The sequence below is a fragment of the Odocoileus virginianus genome, chromosome 4 (genome assembly GCF_023699985.2).
Source record: "Odocoileus virginianus isolate 20LAN1187 ecotype Illinois chromosome 4, Ovbor_1.2, whole genome shotgun sequence".
NCBI classification, from domain to species: domain Eukaryota; kingdom Metazoa; phylum Chordata; class Mammalia; order Artiodactyla; family Cervidae; genus Odocoileus; species Odocoileus virginianus.
In genome coordinates this window covers 55714549-55731059 of record NC_069677.1, presented here as the reverse complement: position 1 = coordinate 55731059, position 16511 = coordinate 55714549, and the positions used below count along the sequence as shown (strand labels likewise).

The window sequence follows — 16511 nt, the reverse complement described above, 5'->3', positions numbered from 1 at the left end:
TTCCCACTCGTGAGCGAGCAGTCCTAAGGGCCAGGCCTTCCACTCGTCATTACTTCTGTGTTACTGGCTCTTTCCAGGTGTTAATTATGACAACAGGCTTAGATTCAGTAGTAACTACAACACAGAATTTGTAGATACTGAGTCACGCAGTTTACATCTGTTCAGATTTAATTGGATGAAAGTTCATAATGAAACTGAATATCATGAAATTTTAGGAACAACAGAGAGCTAATTTTAATTCATGCTGATGACGTGTCCACACTCCATACCTCCTCCTTTTTCTTCCCTGAGTGACCAGTTCCTGTGCTAACGGACCCAAAAAGACGGCAAATACATAGCTAGTTGACAGAGGAGACAGGATAACCCGTAGCCTTGTGTAAAGTGGCGGTGGCGGCCTCTGCAACACTGTGCTGATTTTCTCATCGTATTTTCTTACGTGCTAGGTGGGGGGCATGTTTGAGACGGTGCAGAGGAGCACCCAGTGGACCACGGACTGGGCGCTGCTCCTCCTGCAGACCATCACTTCTGGGACCGTTGACATGCACACTAACAAGTAGGTTCCTATCGTTTCCCGGTGGCTCTGTTTCATAGATGTGTAGTGGAGGCGTCATAACCTGGCCACAGATTCTCCCACATCAGACACTCTTAGGCTACCATTAACAGCTCTATGCCTTAAATAAAATTGCTCACTTAGTCAGCAGTATCTTGGTTTTGCTTTAAGGTGCCTGTCTTTTCCTTCTCCTCCTAGTGAGTTATTCACAACAGTTCTTGACATGCTGGGTGTTTTAATCAATGGGACCCTGGCCTCTGACCTGTCGAATGCATCCCCAGGGGGATCTGAAGAGAACAAACGCGCGTACATGAACTTAGTCAAGAAACTGAAAGTAAGTCTGTGGCCTGCTTAGGAGTTCCCGTGGTTTCTGGATTTGTCATTTAGCTCACGTTATTTTATTACTCCTTAAATCAGACATTACTTTTTGCGTTCAACTTAGTATCAGGTGATTGTTCTGCTGTTAGTTTTACCTCAGCTTCTCAGTCCCCCAAAGTTAGAAGTATATACAGCTCGAAGCTTTTTCTTAAAATGATTAAACTCATGAAACATATTTGATTTTTTAAGGGACTGTAGAAGTCCATTATCAAATATGTAACCAAAATGCCAACATTAGATTCAGGATAAACTTCATCTCCCACTGGCAACATGCAGTTGAATATTAAACATTTGCATTGCTATTTCTAAATTCAATTCATTTGTCTGGCCCCTAATACAGTTTTTAAAATAAGCTATAAATGAACAATGCAGGAAAAAAATTAATATATCCGATGACCTTACTAATAAAACAACCAATGGTTACCTTGCAGCCTGACTGTGGATTGGAGAACGTGTTCCGCGCCGCGGCTCCTGTCCTCGGGTTGCAAATACGACTCTGGGTTTTTGTCATTTCAGCACTGTGATGTTTGTTGTGTAACAAGGGCGCCTTCATGTGTGTTCTATTTTCTACTTAAATAGAAGAAATGAAACATATGCATCACTGTCAATGAGCGCTGCCCCCTAGACCCTGTTGAAGGTTAAAGAACATTCCAGCTGTAAAAAGGAAATGTTTCATAGGGGAACTTCCTCCTTGTAAACATTTGCCTTTGTTAACAATTTCTGTCTCACTTCTCTCTCTCTCACTGTCTCTCTTTTTTAGAAAGAGCTGGGGGACAAGCGGTCAGAAAGTATTGACAAAGTTCGACAGCTGTTACCTTTGCCGAAACAGACATGTGACATCATTACCTGTGAACCGATGGGCTCCTTGATTGACACAAAGGGAAACAAAATTGCTGGATTTGATTCTATAGATAAAAAACAGGCAAGAGTAAATGTTTGTTCCTTATGTATATAAATATATGCAGTTATACTTTCTTGTCTTCCTATAGGGCATATGAAATGTCTTAATTTTATTGTTTCTTGATTTTTTAAAACATATCCTTGTCATTTAAATGCAGTAGTCTTCGGCATTATCATACAGATAATGATGTTGAAGATCTTCATTTAAATGTTTTCCTGAATTTAAATGAATTTTTGAAGCCCATCAAGGGAAAAGTAAGTAAAACCTTATTTAAAAAAAAAAAGGACTATATTTAGTAGATTAAAAAAATTTGTATTGATAAAAGTCTCCATGTAGTTTAAAATTTAAAATTTAAATGGCTTTAAAATTTAAAGTTGTTTAAAATCTTTTTAAGTGATAGCACTTTATTTTCTTATCAGCTGAACAACATTTAATGAACACTTGATCTATATAAGATATTAAATATGGTTCTCTAAACCTTGAGTCAGTCTAAAGCTCTAAAACTGAGTTCAGTTGCTCAGTCATGTCTGGCTCTTTGCAACCCAATGGATTGTAGCCCAAGGCTCCTTTGTCCGTGGGATTTCCATGGAAGAATACTGGAGTATTCCAGGCAAGGAAGCTGGTGTGGGTGGCCATTTCCTACTCCAGGAGATCTTCCCAACCTGGGGACTGAACCCAAGTCTCCTGCACCTTCTTCACTGGCCTGCGGATTCTCTACCACTCCATCACCTGGGAAGCCCAAAACGCGAGGAACACTGTCAGTTACGCTTTCAATGAACACTGAACAGCTACGGGGCTCCGGGATAACAGAGATGAGCGGCAGAGCTCTGTAGGCAGACAATCACTGTGTCACGCTCCCCACGTGACGCAGTGGCGAGAGAACCTGCCTGCCAGTGCAGGAGACGCAAAAGATGCGGGCTCGCTCCCTGGGTTGGAGAGGTCCCCTGGAAAAGGAAATGGAAACCCACTCTGGTGTTCTTATCTGGAGAATTCCAAGGACAGAGGAGCCTGCTGTGGGCTACAGTCCCACCCATGGGGTCGCAAAGAGTCGGCCACGACCAAACGACTAACACACACCATGTTGTGAGATTTGTGTGTCTTGGTGCAGAATGTTAGAGGACCCTGAGAAAGAACCATCATACTCAGATGAGGGATAGGTAGTCAGAGCAGGATCCTCAGGAAAACTGACACCTCATTTTTGGATGAATAAGAGTTAGCCAGGAGGTAGGCAAGGTGTGGTACAGGCAAAGGGAAGTGTTTATGCAAAGGCCTGAGAGACTGTAGCTCACAGGCAAAATGCAACTCTTCAGTAAAGCAGAGAGTGGGTACTGATACCCACGCAGCTCTGGAGGGAGAAGACTCTAGAGTCAGGCACAGGTTGACTTTGCACCTCTGTCCTTTCCACTGGCGACACATCTGACACGTTTGGATGCGTGGTCTTGGCACCCAGGAAAGAGCTCTAATGTCAAGACAGATACTAGGAAACAGTCAAAATACAGGTGGTTAACCGAGCTGTGGTTTTAGATGAAGCCACCCATGGAAGAGTGTGTGTAGCTGGGAACAGGAGCATTCACAAGTTATTCAAGATGACTTGAGCAGTTATCTTCAGGGTCACTTTGGAGAAAAATATTTTCTGCTTGGTGTGGTAGGGAAAGGCCCAAGGGATAGCCCCAACTCATGTTCAAAATAAGAAACTTGTAGATTCAGAAAGAGAGTAACATTTCCTCTCCTCAGCTCAGTGCAGATAAGCTTGAATTGAAGGGCTTTATTTGTACCTGTTGGCACACGTTAATCCCGTAATAATATTACTTAACTACTTAAGACTGCCTAATTAAGTACATGAAAGATGATTGTATTGAACCGAGTCCATACATGTTTGGATGGAAGTTAATTTGAGCCCAATTAGATGTTGAATGTAATTTGACTCTTAAGTTTTGTTTTATCTCAAAAACAGTAAATAGATTCCAAAGGTTTTTAGTACAGTAATATCAAATTTGCAGTGTTTGGTTTTTCTTTCTTTCTTCTTTTCGGCTAGGGGAAAAAAAGAACCTAAATGGAGAAAATGGCATTTACAGTAAAAATTAGTGGGCTGTCTGGTGTCCCAGCCTCAGCAGAGGTATAACAGACCATAGATCTGGACTTACAGGCCTGGAATGTAGCCACCGCCCTCAGTGATCTAGCATCAGCCTGGACTCCTTAGTTAACCCAACTGCTGTGTGCTCGAGTTCTTTAAGGCCCCCTCGAGCCAGAATGGGCTCTGAATCTGTGTCCTAAGCAAGCATGGCCTCCACATCAGCAAAAGATCTGAGCTTGTGGTCATAGCTCTTTATTTCGCCACAGGGTCTCCAGGTCTCCACGAAGCAGAAGGTGTCCCCGTGGGATTTGTTTGAGGGCCAGAAGAACCCGGCTCCCCTGTCCTGGGCCTGGTTCGGGACCGTCCGAGTGGACCGGAAGGTGATCAAGTATGAGGAGCAGCATCACCTCTTCCTGTATCACACGCACCCCACGCCCAAGCCCCGGAGTTACTACCTCGAGCCGCTGCCCCTGCCTCCCGAAGAGGAAGAGGAAGAACCCACATCTCCCATCTCTCAGGAGCCTGAGAGGAAATCAGCTGAGCTGTCAGATCAGGGAAAAACCGCAACAGATGAAGAGAAGAAGACAAAGGGAAGGAAGCGCAAGACGAAGTCCAGCTCCAGGGCTGATGTGAGTGTGGGAAGCAGAGAGGGACCGTGGGTGCGTTAGCATCCCGCAGGCTCACTAGTCCCCGGATTACGTCCCTAAGAAACGTTCCCAAGTGCAGTGTGAGCCTGTTTGGAAGTTATCGTGAGGGCTCAGGTGTAATTAACAGACCAGCACGCAAACTTTTCACAGATAACAGGATCATAGTTTCTGATTTTGCCTCTTCTACTTTTTAAATAACTTTAATTTTAGGCTTTGCCCGTGAATAATATTTATTTACTCCTTCACTGTCTCACAGTTTCTCAAATTTAGAACTTGAAATTTTTGACCTAATAAAATCTCATCCTTGTATGTATTTTTATTATGAGGTATGTCTAAAATATTGTTTGTATTTTGAGCAGTTGATATCTGTAGTAAACTAACGTAATAACTGTTTTCCTCAGATAGGATCCTATATAACATATCTAATAAGATGATTTTGAGGTTTCATCGTTTACTATTTCATCTTACTCTCCTGTATATTTCTACTTCTTTACCATATTTTTAGATTTTATAAGAGAGAAAGTGAACATAATTTAAAGCAGTTTTACTTCTTGTTTCCCTGATAGCCTTCCCTATCTAGAATAACCTTTTCATGAAAACCTCAGAAATCTATGAGATGTTAATTTAGAAATAATTTTATAGAATCAATGTGTAAAGTGTCTTATCATTTAAATTCACCTGAAAAATACTCCAGAGGGATTTGTGATGTTTTTCTATAAGATTTAAGAGTTCTTATGGTGCAGTGGAAGAAATATTCAGTTTGTTGACCTGTCATCATGACTGCTTATTCTTATTGTCCACCTAAGTCAAAACCAAGACATTTTTTCTTAGCTGATAGCTTGGTGATTAGTATTATTCTAGAAATGACCACCCTCCCTTTTGGATCCCGACTTGAATGTCAGTGCCATCTTCTCATGGAGCCTTTCAACAAATGTGTCTCTATTTTGAAAAAGATGCTTAATAAGATCCAGACTGCCACTTCTGCCAGTCTGGGACTCTTAACCTGTTTATCCACATGGATGGATTTCTGTTCTTTTCAGATGCTTTAAAAGACATCAAGCTCATCTCATTCCCCAAGCGAGTCCTGGTCATGTCCTTTTCTCCCACACTTCTCCTGAAGTTGCCTCTTTTCAGTCATATATATTGCAGGGAACTGAGCTTCTATTTTTCCTTCATCCTTCATGGCTAAAGAAGGAGAAGCAATGGGGAAAACATTCAGGTGTGATCCTTAGAGTCTCTGCACCTACTCCGAGGAAGAGAAAGCCCTGGGCTGGAGGTGTGGCGAAGGGCAGGGGGACAAGATGGAGGGGTGGAGAGGGGGGAGGCTGCTTCTTTACCATGCTTTCTTGAAAGCTGGAGCTAAGACACTGTCTAGGCCGGAGACTAGTTTCAAAGTCCTGTGCATTTCTGGCTAATTCTCATCCAGGTCCAAGGTATCAGGGAAGCCTTTTGAGATGAAATTATCAGGAGACTCAGCAACTGAAGATGCGTTTTCTCCTCTAGGTGATGGTCAGCAGTGGTGTTTTAAATGTACTTTTAGTATTTAAAAACAGATTTCGGAAAAGATCCTTTTCCGTCTTCCCCCGCTGTTGTTGTTCAGTTCAGTTGTGTCTGACTCTTTGTGACCCCATGAACTGCAGCACGCCAGGCTTCCCTGTCCTTCACTATCTCCTGGAGTTTGTTCAGACTCAAGTCCACTGAGTCGGTGATGCCATCCAACCATCTCATCCTCTGCTGTCCCCTCCTCCTCTTTCCCTCAATCTTTCCCAGCATCAGGGTCTTTTTCAATGAGTTGGCCCTTCGCATCAGGTGGCCAAAGTGTTGGAGCTTCAGCTTCAGCATCAGCCCTACCAATGAATATTCAGGGTGGATTTCCTTCAGGATTGACTGGTTTAATCTCCCCCATTGCAGCCAGGTCCATTTTAAGTCGAGCAAGAGTTTTAACTTAAAGGGGTGTTTTGCAGAGAATATATTGAGACTCTTGCCCTCCTTCTTCCACTTTTTCAAAACAACCTTGTCTGCTGGGATAGGAGCTCTCTCAAAGAAAGCAGCAGGAGGAGTTTGCATTAATCATCTGTGTGTTGTGTGGAGTAAGTAACTTTGGTCTTTAACTTTGTGTTGAAGGAGTATCCGCAGAGCGGCATGTACCGAGTACCTCCCAACTACTCACCCGTCGCCTCCCAGCTGACGCACCACCCGCAGCCCGCCCTGTGGGGCTACAGCCTCATGGGTCAGCCCCAGCAGCCCGGCTTCTTCCTTCAGAGCCAGCCCGTCACTCCAGGTAAGTGAGGACAGAGCCAAGTCACCATCAGATGACTCCAAGAGGGGAAGGAATAGCTTGGGGTTCTCTTTGCTCTTACAGAACTTGCGTATTTCAGGGAGTGAGTGGGTGCTCGGGACATTTCTGCAATTCTCTCCACTCAGTTTCTCCCTTCTTCTGAAATAAGGTTTCAGTGACTAGTTTATGTGCCACTTTTGGAATTTTCATCCAGTGTTAGAAGGAAATTAGCTACTGATCAGTATCTCAGGTGTAACATATAAACCTGATAAAACTTTTATGCTGTGAAAACTTCATTCACTTTTATCAGATATAATCCTTATCAACATGTTAAAAGATTAGACAGTATTTCAGTGTCTTTTATTGTTTCCTCATGTTATGAATTTTAAATTGTTCATACCATGTACGATCTCAGAAATTTGGTGCAGCAAATAGATTTAGATATCAGTAATAAAACCTTCCTAAATCACAGTAAATGTTAGTATTGCTTTGACTTAAGCCTAAATAATCTTTATATCTAGATACAGATTTTCTAAATTTAAAAAAAAAAAGTTAGAAATGAATTTTTTCTCTAAATGAAAGTTTGCCTGTTTCTGCAAAACAGTTCCTTTTGAAATTTCAGTCTGCATTTTGTTAGGATGTGCCACTCTTAACATATAATGTTTTTCCTCATTCTGTGTTATATTGTGATTCTTTAAATTGTATTTTGAATATTACATTTTGAGGCCTCAGGAAGAAACCCTCTCCCGGAGCTTGCTCAGACTCATGTCCATTAAGTCAGTGATGCCATCCAGCCATTTCATCCTCTGTCGTCCCCTTCCTCTCCTCCCTTCAATCTTTCCTGACATCAGGGTCTTTTCCAGTGAGTCAGCTCTTCACATCAGGTGGCCAGAGTATTGGAGCTTAAACTTCAGCATCAGTGCTTCCAATGAATATTCAGGACTGATTTCCTTTAGGATTGACTGGTTTGATCTTGTTGTAGTGCACGGGACTCTCAAGGGTCTTCTCCAACACCACAGTTCAAAAGCATCAATTCTTCAGTGCTCAGCTTTCTTTATGGTCCAACTCTCACATCCATACATGACCACTGGAGAAACCATAGCCTTGACTAGATGGACCTTTGTTAGCAAAGTAATGTCTCTGCTTTTAATATGCTGTCTAGGTTGGTCATAACATCTCTTCCAAGGAGCAAGCATCTTTTAATTTCATGGCTGCAGTGACCATCTGCAGTGATTTTGGAGCCCCGAAAAATAAAGTCCCTCACTGTTTCCATTGTTTCTCCATCTATTTGCCATGAAGTGATGGGACCAGATGCCATGATCTTTGATTTTTGAATGTTGAGTTTTTCACTCTCCTCTTTCATTTTCATCAAGAGGCTCTTTAGTTCTTCTTCGCTTTCTCCCATAAGGTGGTGTCATCTGTGTATCTGAGGTTATTGATGTTTCTCCCTGCAAGCTTGATTCCAGCTTGTGCTTCATCCATACAGGCTGGGGCCTTAAAAGTAGGTTGTCGGGTGAGTGAATGTTGACTACAAAGAGCAGACTCTTGCTGTTGTTCAGTCTCTAAGTTGTGTCCGACTCTTTGTGACCCCATGAACTGCAGCACACCAGACTTAACCTGTCATTCGCCATCTCCCAGAGTTTGCTCAGATTCATGTCCATTGTGTCAGTGATGCCATCCAACCATCTCATCCTCTGCTACCCCATTCTCCGCGTGCCCTCAGTGTTTCCCAGCGTCAAGGTCTTTTTCCAGTGAGTCGGCTCTTCGCATCAGGTGGCCAAAGTATTAGAGCTTCAGCTTCAGCAGCAGTCCTTCCAATGAATATTCAGGGTTGATTTTCTTTAGGATTGACTGGTGTGATCTCCTTGCTAACCAAAGGACTGTCAAGAGTGAACTCTCAAGGCAGTAGTAAGTGTGGAAATAATACATGCTCATCCTCTCTTTTGACTTTCTCTCCTTACTTCCAAGGTCCTTATGAATTTAAGCATTTTTAAACTTTTTAGATATTGAAGTCAAACCCAAGGACCATCTCTAAATAGAAGGTTCATTATTTTATATAGGCACATGTCCTTTCCCCTCACCCCAGAACACTATAGAAGGTATTCATAAGTAGGGAGACTTTAGGTATTAGGGAAGTCTTAATGTTTTAAGATGTGTAAGAAAAAAATTTGAGGAAAACAGTTAATTGTGGGGATTTTACATTTGTGATTTAATAGATTTTCATAAAGTTATGCATCTTCTGCAGTTGAAGAAGAGTGTATACAGCCCGCTTCCATTCATACATTTTTTAAAATGTACTTTGATTGCACTGGGTCTTTGTTGCTGCAGGGGGGCTTCCTCCGGTTTTGGTGAGTGGAGGGCACCCTCTTGTTGTGGAGCCTGGTTCTAGGGCTCGCAGACGTCAGCGGCTGTGGCACACGGGCGCGCTGGTTGTGCTCGTGGACTTGGTCCTCCCCGGCACGTGGAATCTTCCCTGACCAGAGACTGAACCCTTGTCCTGTGCATTGGCAGGTGGATTCCTTAGCCCTGACCACTGGGGAAGTCCATCCACACATTCTTATAATGCAGAACGGTGCTCTTCACAACACACACACACAGATCTTCAGCAGTCTCTTTCTTTTTCCTGTATACACATCAGGATGGTAAAGTTTATAAGGAAACATATGTGAATAATAAACACCATTTGGTGAGAGTTGAGAAAGTTGTGTAAGAAAATAAAGCAGAGTTCAGCATATTTGTTCTTATTTCTTTAGGTGATTCAGAGGTATGAGATTATATGAAAGTTAGGAAAATTCAAAGAGACCATAGTCTAATCTTGAAAAAGTATGTCCTGCATAAAATGAGTCATTTAACTTTATGTGTTTAGTGTACATTCAGTTCTTGCTTCAACAAAAGTTACCTTGCCACGTAACTCAAATTGACCTCTAACTTTTTTCCAAATGTTCTTCAGATGCTGTTGAATGACTTCATAAGCCTTACTGCTCATTTTGATACTGAGTCTTTGAAAGGATGTAGGCTTTTCCAGTGATCAGTGTTAAAATGTTTGTTTCTATCATACCACGTGCTTTTAAAAAAGGTATAATATTTTGTAAGGTATTTATATAGAAGTTTTCTTACATACAGTAAAGAATACAAACTGTATGATGAGTTGAGGATTGGCAGTTACTTGAAACCAGCAAATCTCGTCATTTTTTTTCCCTTTTAAAGGCATTTGACAGATTATATATGCAAATGTGTTAAGGTTTTCATTTGCTTTTTTTAGCCTCACTATAATTGATGTTTCTTATTTGTTTTAGTTATGCACTTCAAAAAAGATGTGTTTTGTCTTTGGAATCATGGTATTTGAAGTTTCCAAGCATTTGAAGTTTTTGAAGTATTGTCATGCCTCTCTACCACAGAACAGGCATTTTTATTTTGCTGTGTTAAAAAATCTTAAGTATCATGAACATCAAAAGGGTCTCTCTGCCTGGCTTAGCACAGTTGACAAAATGCATCACGGAAGGCAACACATCTTGTGAAAGCAACATGTTCCCGGACTCCCAGCTGGTGCTAGTGGTAAAGGACCTGCCTGCCAGTGCAGTGGATGTAAGAGGCGTGGGTTCAGTCCCTGAGTCGGGAAGATCCCCTGGCGGAGGGCATGGCAGCTCACTCCAGTATTCTTGCCTGAAGGATCCCATGGACAGAGGAGCCTCGTGGGCTACAGTCCATAGGATCACAGACTCAGCCACGACTGAAGCGACTTAGCACAGCGTGACACAACATGTTCTTGGGGGCCTCATAAATGAAAACCCGCATGATTCTGAAATTGTGCCAAGGATTCTGCACCTCAGGTGTTTCACTTTACCAAGCAAAGTGGGCCCTCTGAGAAGTCATTCAGATAGTACCATTCACTGGACATCGCCCTCCCCATTGTCTGGAGTTTATGCAATGCGTAACTGGTCTTTCAGATTCGTAGAGGGAGGCTCAGAAGGTGAGGTTCCTGTGTTTTGATCAAATCAGGAAGAGTTGCAGCGGCTTGCGCAGAAAGCCCTTCCTTCTGCTTGCTTTCGTAGGTGGCTCCCGCTTGGACCCCGCTGGCTCCTTCGTCCCCACCAACACCAAGCAGGCCCTGTCCAACATGCTGCAGCGGCGCTCGGGGGCCATGATGCAGCCGCCGTCTCTGCACGCCATCACGTCGCAGCAGCAGTTAATACAGATGAAGCTTCTGCAGCAGCAGCAGCAACAGCGGCTTCTCAGGCAAGCCCAGACGCGGCCTTTCCAGCAGGTTTGTCCAGATCAGCAGTGTCTTCCGCATTTCATTAGTTCCTCTAGCAAGGAGTGGGTGTGGGCGTGTGACTGATTATTCCTGCGCGGGCATCCCTGATTACCTCTGTGAGTGCACGTATATCTCTCTTGTACAGGTTTATACATACTTCTCCCCTCCTTGTATTTTGCCATTATCGTTGATCAGAAAAGAACTTGAAATGTCTTAAGTTGGTTAAAAGTATGCCTGAAAACAAAACAAAGAGCTAATCATTTTCTGATCACTTACAAGCAGCAAGATTTTTATCCTTGAGATGACCTTATCTGAGCCCTCACTCCCTGTTATAATTATCATCATACTCTTTGCACCTTTGAGCTACGCTTAAATGATTCATTCATTATTGGCTGTATTATTTTGAGGTTGTATCTCCGAAGCACTGATGTTCCTTAGGCTTTCTCCTACAGTGCCCTGCATTGCCCCAACTCTGGCATTATACTTCTGGCTAAAATCTGTAGAAGGCCAAGAGTAGACTACAAGTAACAGTCAGAATATGGATATCTTTAATTACTGATTTGTATTCTATTTTTATGTCCTATAAAAATAGAAATAATCTTTTATTTTTTTCCTAATTTTTTTTAACGTTCTGGATAATAGTGATAGTTTGGTGGAAGTCACACAAAACCTCGTACAGACTGAAACTACAAATCTGCATAAACACATTAAAGCAAAAAGAAGGAAGTGTGAATATGGCTTTTTCTTCTGGTTTCTGTATTCACTTTGTGTTTTCCAAGTTTTCTTAGGAAAATTGCGCTTTGATGATGCTAATGATAGCTGCTAACACCAAGAGAGCACTCACTATTTGCACTTTCTTATACTGATTATCTTAGATCTCACCACAGCCCTAGGAGTAAGGTACTTTATGATCCACAAAGGCAGTAGCCAATCTACAAGTGCATCCTGCTCTAAGAACAGCCACAGGTTTTCAAATTAGCAGGGAATGCCAATGCTTTTAGAGTAGTCTTTGTGTTTGGAGTAACTTTGTAGACGTGCCTGCATTGTGCGGCTTGCATCTTACAGTCCGCTTACTGATATGGGGGATGGGAGTGGTAGGGCTAGGTGTGCAGTCTTAACAGAGACCCATTTAAAAAAAAATTTTTTTAAACCCTTGTTTTAAGGATAGGAGAGAGCAATCTAGTTTGAACCACACAAGAATGGAAACAGCAGTCACAGTATGCTAGTTTCCCCCGACCTCCCAGGGAGATCTGATTGTTCAGACTTCCTGGGTATTAGAAACGATGGGCCCAAGTTGCTTCTTACACAGAAATGATGAGAATTTGATGAAAATATTTAAAAAGCCTTGGTTTTTCTGTAAGCAACAAGTTTTTAAAAACCTCAGTGGGATTTTAGCTCTTTCTGAGGATGAACAAAAATAGTTACACGACTGTTTCCAATACTCATGGAGAAAAAATTTACTAGAAGCTGAATAATCACTCTACTAAAATAAATTCGGCCCCCTTTTAAAGTAATAGAAGCCTAAGTAAAATTTACCTTCCAATAAGTATGTTTATTTTTTTCTTATCTACCTTTCTATCACAAGGTGTTATTTGACTTGTTAATAGCCAGCTTTCAAGCTGTTACTGGTGAGTTCAGTTTTGAATTTCTCTAAGTGGTTCTTGACACTGGGGAGCAGCTCGCCAGCCTGGTTATAGGTGAAACGTCTGTCCTCAAAAATTCACTTCCTGGTGTCAGCCATGAGAAGCAGTTTCTCCCTGAAGCAAAAGAATTTTTTTAAAAGGGAATTCAATAGAGAAATCTTCATGTATTCAAAAATGTCTTTGCATATTTGGAGGTAGATTTATGACCTAAAATGTACCTGTAGGACCCCATTATTCACACCACTCAAAAATACCTGTTACTCTATTCTTTTATGGACTTCTCAGGTGGCGCTAGTGGTAAAAAAAAAAAAAAAAATCCAGCTGCCAATGCAGGAGACTGAAGAGACACGGGTTCGATCCCTGGGTCTGGAAGAGCCCCTGGAGAAGGAAATGGCAACCCACTCTAGTATTCTTGCCTGGAGAGTCACACGGACAGAGGAGCCTGGTGGGCTAAGGTCCGTAGGGTCGCACAGAGTCGACACAACGGAAGCGACTTAGCGTGGCATTCTTTTATACCATCTGAGGTTGCACTGCTTATACTAACAGGAATGAACTGCTAATTTGCTACCTGACTCTTTTGTAGTAATTCTATCACACCTTAGATTTCTCTTTTCTCTTTTCTTTTCCCCCTTGAGAAGTCGGGAGTTATTTCTTCAAGTAGTAAAAGCTCAACTGCGCGGCAGTGACTGCCGGCACACCTTGTCTCCTTGCGTTCTGCTCTGCGGTACTTCTCAGGTACTGCACTTTCTACAAGTGGAGGGTTTGTAGTAAGTACAGGTTGACAGCCCTGCCTTGAGCAAGTCTCAGGACTGTTTTTCCAACAGCATTTGCTCACTTAATGTCTGTTACATTTTAGGAGTTCTTGCAATACTTCACCCTTCATTATTGTTACATTTATCATGGTGATCTGTGACCAGTGACCTGTGACCAGTGACCAGTGACCTGTGATCAGTGATCTGTGTTATTTCTATGACTCTCTGAAGGCTCAGATGGTTACAGGTTTTTAGTAATAAAGTATTTCTTAATTAAAGCATAGTTTTTAAAAGACACAAAAAAATACTATTGCTCACTTACTAGATTATGGTGTGGTTTACTTTTTAAATTTTTATTGACTTAATTTTGACTGCTCTGGGTGTTCGTTGCTGCACCTGGGCTTTCTCTTGCTGTGGCAAGCAGGGGCTACTCTCCAGCTGTGGTCCTTGAGCTTCCCTTGGTGCAGAGCCTGGGCCCGAGAGTGTGCCGGCTTCAGCAGTTGTGGCTCAGAGGCTTAGCTGCCCTGCGGCATGTGGGATCTTCCTGGACCAGGGATCGAACCCGTGTCCCCTGCGTTGGCAAGTGGGTTCTTAACCACAGGACCACCAGGGAAGTCCTACAGTATAGTTTAAATATAATCTTTAGATGCACGGGGAAATCAAAAAATTCAGATGATTCACTTTATCCAGGGGATCTTCCCAACCCGGGGATTGAACCCACATCTCTTGGGTCTCCTGCATTGGCAGGCTGGTTTTTTCCCACCAGTGCCACATGCGAGGCCCTGCTTTATTGCAGCATTCACTTTATTGCTGTGATCTAAAACCAAACCCACAGTATCTCCAAGGTATGCCTGTGCGATAGTCACCTCTTCTCCTCTCCTATATTCTTTTTTAACAGAAGCAGGCATTTTTTCCCCCTACCTCATCAATCTTTTAAGTGTTGATTAATCAAGAGAAATAGCATTCTTTAAAGGAAGAGGAATGCATACATGATGCAGACACAGGATGGAGTGGTCCTCCATAGAGCAGATGAGATCGTATGTAGCATTTATAGAATGCCTGCATCAAGGAGGTTCTGAGGGAAATGTTAGCACCTTCCCTTTCTCCCAGTAGATCATGGATTAATATACATAGACTCTAGCTAAATTTGATATTGTGGCAGAAAACAAATTGTCATGTAATCTTTAAAAACTCAAGGTAGAATTGTAAGGAACATAAGTTGATATTGATACATTGCTTTCATATTTCATTCTTGATGCAATTAGCTGTTTTCTAGTAACTGCTGACCCCTGTGCTTCATAGTAAGAAAAGTTGATTCTGATTTTGGCAGCAACATTTTCTCAAGTTAAATGCATACCCAAAATGTGATTCTCTCTAGCTGTTTAAAACTTGTATTTTTTTCTTTCTCAGCTTTTGGCTAGTTAGATATCCAATTTCTTAAATGTAACAAGCTTGATGGAGAATTTCAAATTATCTCAGCTTTCAAAATTGATCTTGGTATTGTGACAGATCCTTTTAGAGACTAACCTGTTCCTCCGCACCCTGGATGTGACTGCTCCTTCGGCTGGTTGTACATTGACACGCTACCCCGCACTTGCTAGCTGACCCTCTCTTGTTAGCTCCGGCATTGGGTCTTTATAATACTTTGTATCATTTCGTTTACTGAGCAGAGGGTAGAAATCTGTGAGATGTTTATTGAATGAATTCGTGTTTTGAGCAGCTATTAACAGAACCCTGAAACAAATCTTTACTTATTTATGGTGACTGTCTGAGTCTTTGTTGCCGCAAGCAGGCTTTCTCCAGTTGCAGCGAGCAGAGGCTCCTCTCGAGCTGCAGCGGACTGGCCTCTCGCTGCAGTGGCCTCTCCTTGCAGAGCACAGGCTTTGGGGGGAGCGGGCTTAGTGGCTGTGGCGTGCTGGCTTAGTTGCTCCGTGACATGTGGGCTCTTTCTGGACCAAGGATCGAACCCACGTCTCATAGGTTGGCAGGTAGATTCTTAACCACTGGACCACCAGGGAATTCCAACCTTGGAGCATTAGCAACCTTAATCCCTAGCAATGTGATTTTTATCCACAAATTCATCTTGTAACTCTTCCTTTGAGTGCTTCCAGAAACTCTTCCCAACAGTGACCTCTGCTATGCTTGTTTTGGACACATAGATGGGACAGAGAAGGCCCAAGCTCTTGAATTGCAGATATGTCCCAGACCTGGCCGAGTCATCCTAGCCTCTTTCCATCTAATGGAGAGAGTTGATGTGTAATGGAATCTCTCGCCTTAGATGGTGCATGAGGAAAACTAGAGTCCCTTTATAAAGTAACTGATTCTGCTTCAGAGGCTGAATATATCAGCTTCGGTTGGTCATGCAGTATTCTGTTATGAACCATCTTATATTTCCTCAGGAATATATTAATAGTGTTGTATATTAACACTAGTGCCAAACAAATGGTGCTCAATATAAAATAGCATGGATATTGTTAGGTATTATTAATAAAATTATTTGATGTAATGACTTATTATAATCAAGTGTATTTTCTTATGACTTCAGTGCATATTGACGTGCATGAAGATGTTTTGGCGAGGAAACGTGTTTTTGTTTTTCCCAGTCACGGGCTTCACCCAGAAAAGTAAAGCTGCTCCCCCTCCGTTCCTCACTCAGTGTCCCTTACTGAAATGGGGCCCAGCGTCATGATTTCTGCCATCTTTCTGCTCCAGAGGCTCATCTATAAAATGGAGCTAATGTGATACTTACTTCATAGGCTTCTTGTGAAACTAATGATTTAACATGTGTAACAGCCCTTAGAACAGTAGCTACGTTATAGTGTGTTCTCAGAAGATGTTAGCTGCCATACTTCCTGTTACTGTTTTGTTAGTATTATTTTATGGTTGTATTATTTCAGAGGAAATCCTTGCCCCATAAAAATGATCTTTATTTTCTTAAATATGTTAAGGACTAAAAATAAATGTACATCCAATGCTTTACTTGCATAATTACATTCATTGTCCCATTATGACTGAGTACTTAGTGGACACCAG

At 42.2% G+C, this 16511-nt stretch overlaps 2 protein-coding genes across 14 annotated transcripts in view; one reads left to right on the top strand and one right to left on the bottom strand.

The window, feature by feature from the left end:
* Positions 1–1524, bottom strand: part of P2RY12 (purinergic receptor P2Y12) — a 49262-nt gene extending 47738 nt beyond the window's left edge. For 4 of the 5 annotated variants that reach the window (XM_070466585.1, XM_070466584.1, XM_020886565.2 and 1 more), the window contains exon 1: positions 1353–1524. The gene's annotated coding sequence lies outside the window, so the exon portion shown is untranslated. The remainder of the gene's footprint in view (positions 1–1352) is intronic. The other variant, XM_020886567.2, reaches the window with a different exon arrangement.
* Positions 1–16511, top strand: part of MED12L (mediator complex subunit 12L) — a 340418-nt gene that overhangs the window by 297975 nt on the left and 25932 nt on the right. For all 9 annotated transcript variants that reach the window (XM_070466580.1, XM_020886558.2, XM_070466578.1 and 6 more), the window contains 6 exons: positions 444–553; positions 749–884; positions 1689–1850; positions 4170–4532; positions 6675–6831; positions 10881–11092. In XM_070466580.1, the coding sequence (XP_070322681.1) occupies positions 444–553; positions 749–884; positions 1689–1850; positions 4170–4532; positions 6675–6831; positions 10881–11092 (1140 nt within the window). The remainder of the gene's footprint in view (positions 1–443; positions 554–748; positions 885–1688; positions 1851–4169; positions 4533–6674; positions 6832–10880; positions 11093–16511) is intronic.